The following is a 10,122-nucleotide window of genomic DNA, read 5'->3' on the forward strand; positions in this document are numbered from 1 at the left end:
TAGAAAGAAGGAAAGCTGCAAGGAAAAGTTAAACTGAAGTAGTAAAAAAAATATTTTTATTTTTAAGTGGAAAAATGGGATGAAAAGAATGCAAGAAGTTAATGGTAGGACAGAAAAGCCAACCTGTTTGTGGTACTACTACTAGAAACATAACACAGAATCAAGGTTCCTTTCTGAGTTGGGGTGACAAAACTACGTATACTATTTCAAATACAGATGTACATTGAAGCATAACTCACTGCTTCATTCTCCCATCCCTTCCTAACAACTTCTAAAATTCTGCTCTATTTTATCCCTGCTACTGAACATTAACCTAACATTTTTAAAGAGGTATGCACAAAGATTCGTCTTACTTCCCCGTTGTTTACTTTGTTCACTTTAAGTTAAGTTTATTTAGGTATAGTTGGGAGTATTACGTTAAGCACTGATTTCATTTGCATTTTATTAGCTTCTCTATTACTTGAGTGACTAGACAAGTAACAGTTTGTGGTAAGACAACCCAAATTCAGAAGTAGTAAGTAGTCCTCAAGAAAGAATAAATTAGGTGAAGAAAAACCTAAGAGGGAGGATGATACTTCATGAAGTAATCCTGACAAAGAGCAGAGCATGGGCTTTGGGTCAATTGGAGGTAAAAGGGTAAGCTTTCGGCTGAAGGGGACTGGGCAGTCTTATTGTGTAACCCAGAGTGACCAACAATGACAGAGCAGTAGAATGAGAGGAATGGGAGAGTCTCAAAACAGGAGTACAAATGACACTCTAGAGTGTATTGTATGATAGAACAAGGTGCAACAGAGCAGAAAAGACAAGTGGTAAGAAAGCACATGGACCAAAAGAGAGAAACTCAACAACCTTTTCACAATAGACCAGTGGTCTGATGCTTGGTGGGAAGCATGAGGTAAGAATAATTTTAGGGAGACACTCGTGGGACAACTATGTTTTCCTAAACGCACAGTTTTCAGGACTTAAAGGATGGGTTACCCACAGAAGATTCACACTTCACACCTCTAGAAGAGCCCATAACAACACTACCGGCAGCTGGGTATGCAACAGTACGTTTCTGGAAAAAGCAAAGATTCCTCAATTTTAAGACACAGAGAAAAAGTACGGGAACTCTTCCAATAAGGCACAATCACAGGCAGTTTTATTTCAGGAACAAATATATTTAACAATAACAAAAAAAAAAAGAAAACAAACAAATTTTTGTAACAGGAGTCTGTCAAAGATAATAAATAGAGATTTTAATAAGATCTATATGAAAAATACATGTATGGCAATATAAGAAGCTTTACAAAAACAAACTCTCATACTCACCCTAAAGTTGTCAGGAGAGCTTAGATTTAGTTTTTCCCTAATGTCTTCCGGAGCACCAGCACAAAGCCTGTAAAAGATATGGTAATTCCTCTCCTCTTTGCCTTGCACACAGATCCTAGATTTCTCCAGAAGGTAATGTGATACAAATCCACCAACCACCGAGTTCTAGGAGGAAGAAATATTTTTCTGATTATCTGAATATTTTTATTATTTCAGATTCACAAGTTTTCAAATTATATTTGTCTGATCATGGGTCACTCAATGGACACTGCTCTAAAGAAGATTAAAATATATCTATACCCAGTACATATTAAGCTTAGAAAATTAACGATTGCCTTTATCATAACTTCTCCACCAGCTAATGTACTAGGTATGCAAACATTCCTCTAAAAAGAAGGGTCTGCTTCACCCCAACAATCAGAAATTCCAATAGTTCCTGAAATCAGAATTCCAGTAGTTCCTGAAAAAAGCACTGCTAGAGCCACCTCACACTTTTTGGATGACAGTAAGTGTCATTACCATGCTATTGCAACCTTCTGTAACTGCATTTCACTCAGACTCTTGCAAAGGAGAAGGAAGGGTTAAAAATCAAAGAATACATATTTGGACAACATTGTAGGTAGACTAATTATGAGTGAACATCTTATTTCAAACACTTGCACTTCTGGAAGTCTGACACAGTTTTCAAAAGCCTTTTTTTATACGGCCTATGATAAAACTCCCTCTGCCTAGACAAATCTCAACAGCAAGGAAATTCCTGTGCTTATGGCCGTTACAGCAACTAAGAAGGACTTACTGACTGAAACATTTGACTATGGTTGTGCAGTCATCCCCTCATTCAGGAGGTCCCAGTCTGCAATCATATTGCTTTGAGAAAGCAGACCTAATAAGGTCACCACAAAGTGAAGTCTTGTGAAATATGAAGTCTTGTAAAAAAGAGGCTCAAGTAAACAGGCTGATCCTGCACTGGAAAGCCGAAACAGGCTTTTAAGATACCGAGTGCTGTTTGCTTCAGCTGAAGCAATTAATCTGAAATACTGTTTAAGTGTTGACAGGTAAGTTAACAGTTCATGAATGCATCATTCCAAGTAGAAATTTAGGTCCTTTCTGTAAGTTTATTAACATGAACTGGACCAACAGATAAAGGCCCTCTACCCTTAAACAAATTCAGTTATTTCATCATCATCATGGCTTGGCTTCACGAACGAAGATCTGGGAAGGGCTTTTCCCACGCTCACTGCAAGCGATGAGTGCACCCTTCGGGGCTGCGCGGTGGATTTTTCAGGTGAGGCGCAGCGTGCGCGGAACCGGCTCCACCCTTTACACCTGAGGTTCATCTGCCAGCGCCTAGCGAGCTTGGACAGTGACGGTGAAGTCCTCGGGTTGTAGGTTTGGTTAGTGTCCTTCTCTTAGATGATGGATGCCTTACAGGGCTAAACGAGCTCCATCTGCCCAGGTTTGGAGTCAGAGCTGTCCTTCTCCTAGGATGGCTGCCCGAAGGCTAATGAGCCCATCCTGCCCACGGACACACTTTGTCTGACCCTTCAGCCGAGACCTGTCTGGCCTGGGAGACCCCACTGGAGGCACATGCCACCACCAGCACAGCTCTCAACCTCACAAGGGCACACAAGCTCTTTCCCCACGACAAGGGGGTGCCTGTGAAAGAGTTGCTGCTCTACCTCCGGACATCACAGACCGCTGCTCTACCTCCGGACATCACAGACCCAGGCACGGCCGGGCGGGCGCCTGCCAAGAACGGGAGTCCTGGAGGGGATCAGTTATTTACTATCTAAACTATTAACCGAAGATCTGTAGTTACAAAACCAAGTGATGAAAACTTAGGAAAAGACCACAAGCTCAACACCAGATGATGAGCTTGAACTCTGCAAGAAGGAAATGCAATACTTTATTTCTTTATGTCCTCAATCAGAAAGATGAGGATGGATATACATAATCTCTACAGGGATAACCAACAGAAGTCTTCAACTCGGATATGCTGAACAGCCATACAGTCATCCTTAATTATGGAATGTGTGTATATATACACTCAAACGTTTTTCATAAGCTACACAGTGAACAGTACTTCTGATAAAAAACAATTCCATGACTTCTATCACATACATAATACTAATACGAGGTCCCAAAATTTCCTAAAATACATTAAAAACATTAATAATTCATTTAAAGCATTAAACTATATTTATATCTGTTTTTATTTAATATGCAAATCAGTTATTTGTGCATTAAAGGAATGCGTAAATACTTAACAGCAAGTAAATTATTCTATTTTGCAATGAAGGGGAAAATTTTTATTCTTTAGTGGATGGAAGCAATTTCCCTACTGACCTGACTCACTATTTTCCAGTAATGACATGGTATTGTGTGGCTTTGGTTTTCCTTTCAAGGTGATAGACTACAAATCAAACTTGTAAAGTAGTACAGTAGCTATTTGCTGCAAGATTAGTAAGTCTATTCACCCTGCTGCCAGTCCAGCATTTCCATTTTATGGCAAAAAATCATCGCTGGTTATCTGTAACAAAATTCTAGTACCTTTTCATTGAAGTGAATTTCAACAAATTTCCCAAAACGACTGCTGTTGTTGTTGCGAACAGTCTTTGCATTTCCAAAGGCTTCTAACAGGGGATTTGCTGTTTAAAAAAATTAAAATTATAGATTTTTTAGTGTTAAAATTTCATCAATTTGATCAAAAAGAAAGAGAACAAATTCATGCTAATTACTCAGTGAACTTACTGGGAATAAGGTTTGAAAACTAAAGAGAAAATATTACCCATTAGGAATGATCAATTTTGCAAATTGCACTCTATATTCCATGGTGGAACTTACAATCAAGTACTTAAACGTCACATAATACTGCAAAGTATTTGAAATGATACTCTAAGAGGCTCAGAGACAAACACTGAAAATTCTTCATGTTCTTCTACAGCAAGTAGGTAAATAACTGATACATAAATTATACAAGGCGACACACAATTTGACACTTTCCAGCAAGCTGCTATTCATAAAATCTAAACTACCCACTTATCCCACAGACCAAATGCCAGTTAAATGTCAGGCATGCAACATGTTAGATTGATTAGGGAATTTAAAAAAAAAAAAATAGAGCACTAGAAGAGTGTGTTGATTTCAAAAACAACTTAGAAATGCCCTTTCAAATTAGGTTGAATAAAGCAATTGAGTGATTTTATTTTTTACTGGCTCCTGTTGTCAAGCACCTTAAAGCCCATGCAGAAAGAGTGGCAGCAATATAATGTATATATATACACATAGAAAAACAAACATCATGCACAGTTTACGTAGTTTGAAAATGCTTAGTAGTTATGAAACACAAGGCCACTGAAAGACTGCATTTTACTAGCTCTGAAGATCAAAGAAAACCGTTTTACTGAATCGCACTAACAATAAACCATTCAAAATATCTGTAAGGTTTTTTAAGGCCTCTAGCCAAAAAGTACGCATTGGAAACCAAGTGAGCAGAAACTGAGATTTAAAGCTCCACTGACAACTGTCTAGAAATCTGCCCCTACAAAAATTAAAGAATAAAGGAATAACTGAATAAAGTATGGATGATAATGCATCATTTAGTAGAACAATATCAGCATCAACTTTTTTGTTTTGGCTAGATTTTAATTTTTTTAATACTTAAAACTTATGAAAATGCAAATCTGACTTTTAAAACTGAATTCCTAAGAAATATTTGATAACTATTCAGATATTTTATGCAGCATCAATAGATTTAAAGAAAAGATCACGAATAAAAACAAATTGCAAGAGGTCTTTCAGATAGATTAGAGGGTTTTTTTGTAATACATATGCTGTAAGCGTGCTAGTTAAAATTGTGCCTGAAAAACTTCAAAATTCATGCATCAGATGCTGTTATAGATTAAAAAAACCAAACTCTAAGAATACCTACAAGTACCATTTAATTTTATGGCACACTGCGTCAAGCATTATCCAATTCTTGACCGCTTTGAGTTCCTTTAGCACACAGTGGATTTCACTACGGGGGAAAAAAAACAAACCTACAGCAACAAGAGATTGAAGCCTGTAGTATTTCTCTTGAATAATCCAGTGGCTTGAATTTGAAAACAGAAAAATTTAAAGCAAAAGAAGTAGTAAGAATCTTTGGTTTAAGAAAAAGACAGAGTAATGAAATTCTGATTTAAATTTACTATGTGCTATAGAAGACTAGAACGGACATATGAGGCATTATTAGATTAGCTGAGGTTTGTTTGGTTTTGAGATATTTACATTTTCTCAAAAAGTGATTTTCTGTTCAATTAGGAACTGCATACAACATTAAAGAGGCTCAGTACAGTCTCATCTGACCTTTTTAGGGAGTTTACTATAAATATAGACACAAAGGGTTAATCTGAATTATGTGCTTTCTGACAAAAAAAAAAAAGACATTACAGAAAAGTTACCTAGAACCATAATTTGAAAGAAAGTCCCTGCTTTATCTGACTTTCAGAACTTTATGGTGAGGAAGAAGAATTACTCTCTTGGTACTAACAGATAGTAATGAGAACATAACCTTGTCCTTCCAGATTTCACAGAGCTTCACATTCAATCTTGGGTACACACCCACGAGAAGTTCAACTCAAAGACACACTTCAGGCAGTTTGAAAATGCTTAGTAGTTATGAAACACAAGGCCACTGAAAGACTGCATTTTACTAGCTCTGAAGATCAAAGAAAACCGTTTTACTGAATAGCACTAACAATAAACCATTCAAAATATCTGTAAGGTTTTCTAAGGCCTCTATCCTTAAAAAAGGCCTCTAGGCCTTCTAGATCAAAGACTGTATGACACTGTTAAGGGTGACTAAATAAAGTGAATCCCAAAGAAAAAAACATGCTCGCTGAATTTAGGATCAAGGTCAACTACCTGTAAACTATACCCTAGGAAATCTAATAGTATTTCCATCCTAATTTTTATTTAGTTCCTGTTGACTGACATTTTAAATTTGGACAAAAAAAAAAAAAAAAAAAAAAAAAAAAAAAACCCTTTATTTCATAAAAAAAAAATTAAAATCCTTTACAAATAAACTATACCCTAGGAAATCTAATAGTATTTCCATCCTAATTTTTATTTAGTTCCTGTTGACTGACATTTTAAATTTGGACAAAAAAAAAAAAAAAAAAAAAACACAAAAAACCCTTTAATTCAATGAAAGAAAATTCAATACCTTCTACAATTCTATCATCAATATCTTGGCCAGTCCCATAGGATTCTGTCAAATACCTGTAAAGCAATTTAAAGATATCGTTACCTTTCATATGTCAGGGTTTAGCGCGGCTGTGCCCCATACTTAGTAACCATTTACTAAAGGGAAAGCGTATTGATTTTAAGTTCCAAATCTCTGTATCTTAAAATAAATCAGTTTGACTTTTTTGTTAAAACAAAAATATTCTTGTGGACTTCAGTTTTTTTTTTTTTTTTTCAATGCTTCACATTAGAAATTTCTTCTAGGCGTGCATATGGAAATTACACTTTTATACAAATCTAATGAAACTACCACTGTAGTATCTGTATTTATTAAAAATCTTAGTAAACACATAAAGGTTCACGCATATTTTCTGTATTAAAAACTGTTTCCATGCATACAGTTTCTGTGTTCATAACTATCAGTGTTAATAAAAATCCCTCATGGAGACAGTGAAATAGAAAATTGCAAGTTCATAATCAAGATTCACTTAGCAGTTGCAGAAAGAATTTTAATATAAATCCACAACATACTTGCTCCAAAGGTGCACTTTTTATCATTTTTTTCCTGCACACAGAGCATGCTTCCTGGAAATCCTCAAGTAAATCTGGGATGAGTTAAAAACAGTTCTTGAATATGTGCTCTTCCAAAAAAACTTTAGGAACACTAAGAGAGCTGTATTAGTACCTTTTGCTTTCTGATTGCACAAGGGAAAAAACCTTCCTGCCCTTAAAACTCTCTAACAATGTTTTGTACACGGCCTATGAGGGGGAGGTGGTGAGAAGAAGGAGCAGCAATCAGATCTGCCTGCTGTGTAATCTGAACCTCCTTTGCCATGAAACAGAAGAACACCCTCCTCTGAGAGCATTCCTCAGAAGATACTCTCCCAGTGCCTTGTGTCTTTTTTTCACTTTTAGCAGGACCAAAGTTAGGATGCTTCCTGCAAAAATAATTACCAGCACCTTGCAGTAATTCTTACAGCTATCTCTTAAAGGTTGCACAGGAGCAGAGAAAGGCAGTATTACGGACAGACACACAGCCATAACAATTCTTCACGGGATGCGGAGAATAATGCCACTACTGTACATAAATACTAGAGAATACATGATGTTGGGGAAAGGGAATTAAATATTTACAGAGGGAAATGAGGACAGAGGGGAGAAGGGAGTGTATTCACACGGTCCTTCCCTGGATTATCGGGCCACCTATGATACAGGTGAATTTAATGGAGCAGTGCTCCCCAGTTACAGTGTTCCATAGCAGTATGAAGCAGTTAAGGAATAATGCAAATACAGTCCAAATCATTAAGAGGAAGCAAGGCTGATATATATCAGCAATACGGCCTCCATTTGTTTAATATGCTTGATTTAGTATGGGTCATGCACGAAGATCAATAAATAAATAAAACCCATTATTCAATCTTATTTAGTAAACTAAGGTAAAGTGTATTATGGAATCCTTGCAGTCATCTCAAGATCGAGAGTTAAAAACCATGGATACTCAAGCAAAATAAGAAAAGCTAAAACAGGAGAAACAGAGAAATGCACATATATGGCAAAACCAATAGTGTCATGCAAGATACAGCTAAAATGCCTAGTTACATTTTTATCTACCACAATACCAGATGTGCAATAGCAAAATGACTGCATCATAAACCATAATAACTATATGATGCCCCTACAACTGAGTTAAGGTTTCTGTGAGTATGTAGCCATTTCCATATATTACCATGTTAGCATTTACGTTTAACCCAATTAATTTCTTGTATTAAAATGCACGGAGAAGCACATATGTATCTTACTGAATTGTGTCTTAAACCTATTTACAATTTGGTCTGTCTATATGCCAATCAAATGCATCAACACAAGATTCACTGATCAACTTGAGTCCAAAAGTACAAACCTCAAAACAAATTTAGTGTTTTCTGTCTTGCCAGCTCCCGATTCTCCAGAGACTATGATGGACTGACTCATCTTGAGCACTTTCATGTCACGGAATGCTTTATCAGCTTAAAAAGAAGAATACATAAAACATAACAAAAATGAGTATTTGGGAGAATTGCAAACATGAAGTTAAGCTACAAAGAAAATGTAACGTTTTCAGGAATAAAAAGTACATCTTTACAACTGAGTGCATTGCAACTAATTAAAGTCTGTTTCTCCTTAATTTATATTATAGCTGCTCACTCTCCAACACCAACATGTAAGAGCTTAAAGTCTTTGAAAACAAAGACCTACTCAACTATATGCAGGACAAAATAAACCAGACACAACTACATAGTACTAAATCTCTTGAGCTAAGTGTATTTACAAAATAGTAAACAATTTTACTTTAATATGTTTTTTAAGAGGAAACTTTCTGTTGTACTTCCTAACATCTGAGGCAAAGCAACTTGGAAAAACACGGGTTTCTTGTTATGTAACAGGTACTAAAACCCAGCTATTTATACTTTTGATTACAAAACAAAATTCAACACAGCAAGAAGACTTTTAGCAAGTCAAATGTTGATATTCCAGATATTTTTTCCTTAAAAAAAAGTGACTGAAACCAGGTTTATCCCATTAAAAATATTTAAGTGCACTTTCTGCCTATAACACAAGCACATAAAAAGAAACAGTGCATGTGCTTGGCAACATAATAAAAGAACAAAGGAAATCACTACACTGAAAGTGCCAGTCATAATTATGTCATCCTTCACTTGTAAAATCTAAAATTTTTTATTTCTTTTTTAATGGCTATACATTATATTTAAACTGCTTAGACATAAAACACTGGAGGTGCAAAATAATCATAGCAGGGTCGCCAGGGTTGCTAATTTCCAAGTTCTTCAAACTGCCTATCAGTAATGAAAAGATTTGCAATTTCAGCAATCAGTGTTTATATTTGATAATACATGTTACACATGGCAATTTACAGATAACTGCAAAGTATTTAATGTTTGATTTGTCAAAAAAAAACCCCAAAAACGGGCTCTATACATACCAATAGCAAAAACATGTGGTGGCAATGTTCCAAGTGATTTACCCTGGTATTTTTTAATAGTTTCTGAAGAATAAAACTTAGGTATATCAAAATACGGATTCACTGCAATAAGAATGTTGGCTACATAGGTCTGTAAAAAAAAAAAAAAAAAAAACACAAACCAACAATTAACAGCACAGCATTAGCTCTTATCTAATCAAGTAGTTAACAACAACAATTTTCTATTACTGTCGAAGACTATGGCCCAAGTATAACAATTACATTTTGAATTCCCTCCAGCTAATGCAGACATAAGAAAGGATTTATTTTCAGTGTTCCTCTAATTATCTTCTCAGGACTTCTGTGAAATTCTCTCAGGAGAATTTCCTAGCCACTGAGCTGTGGAGTATGTCCTGAATTTGACCTTTCTTCCAATAGCTTTTTAAATTATTTCCTATTGTCCAAGTTTCTGGATCAAAGATAGGACACCACATCCTCCTCCTCAAAAGTGAATAAACTAAGCTCCTGGCTAGCGTAACACATTCTCCTCCAGTGAGGATTATAACTTTTCAATATCTAATGGAAGCAACTCAGAAGGAAGGGGGGACAGGGTGCTGGCTGGGGAA

At 35.9% G+C, this 10,122-nt stretch overlaps 1 protein-coding gene across 1 annotated transcript in view; it reads right to left on the bottom strand.

Moving 5' to 3' along the window:
• LOC104499869 (unconventional myosin-VI) overlaps nucleotides 1-10,122 on the bottom strand; it is a gene marked incomplete at its 3' end in the record, with an annotated part of 29,894 nt that overhangs the window by 7,092 nt on the left and 12,680 nt on the right. The window contains exons 4-8 of the mRNA XM_010143433.1: nucleotides 9,518-9,647; nucleotides 8,438-8,543; nucleotides 6,518-6,573; nucleotides 3,862-3,959; nucleotides 1,312-1,476 (exon numbers count right to left, since the gene is read on the bottom strand). Coding sequence (XP_010141735.1) covers nucleotides 1,312-1,476; nucleotides 3,862-3,959; nucleotides 6,518-6,573; nucleotides 8,438-8,543; nucleotides 9,518-9,647 — 555 coding nt within the window. The remainder of the gene's footprint in view (nucleotides 1-1,311; nucleotides 1,477-3,861; nucleotides 3,960-6,517; nucleotides 6,574-8,437; nucleotides 8,544-9,517; nucleotides 9,648-10,122) is intronic.

The sequence above is a fragment of the Buceros rhinoceros genome, unplaced genomic scaffold (genome assembly GCF_000710305.1).
Source record: "Buceros rhinoceros silvestris isolate BGI_N320 unplaced genomic scaffold, ASM71030v1 scaffold23339, whole genome shotgun sequence".
Lineage (NCBI taxonomy): Eukaryota > Metazoa > Chordata > Aves > Bucerotiformes > Bucerotidae > Buceros > Buceros rhinoceros.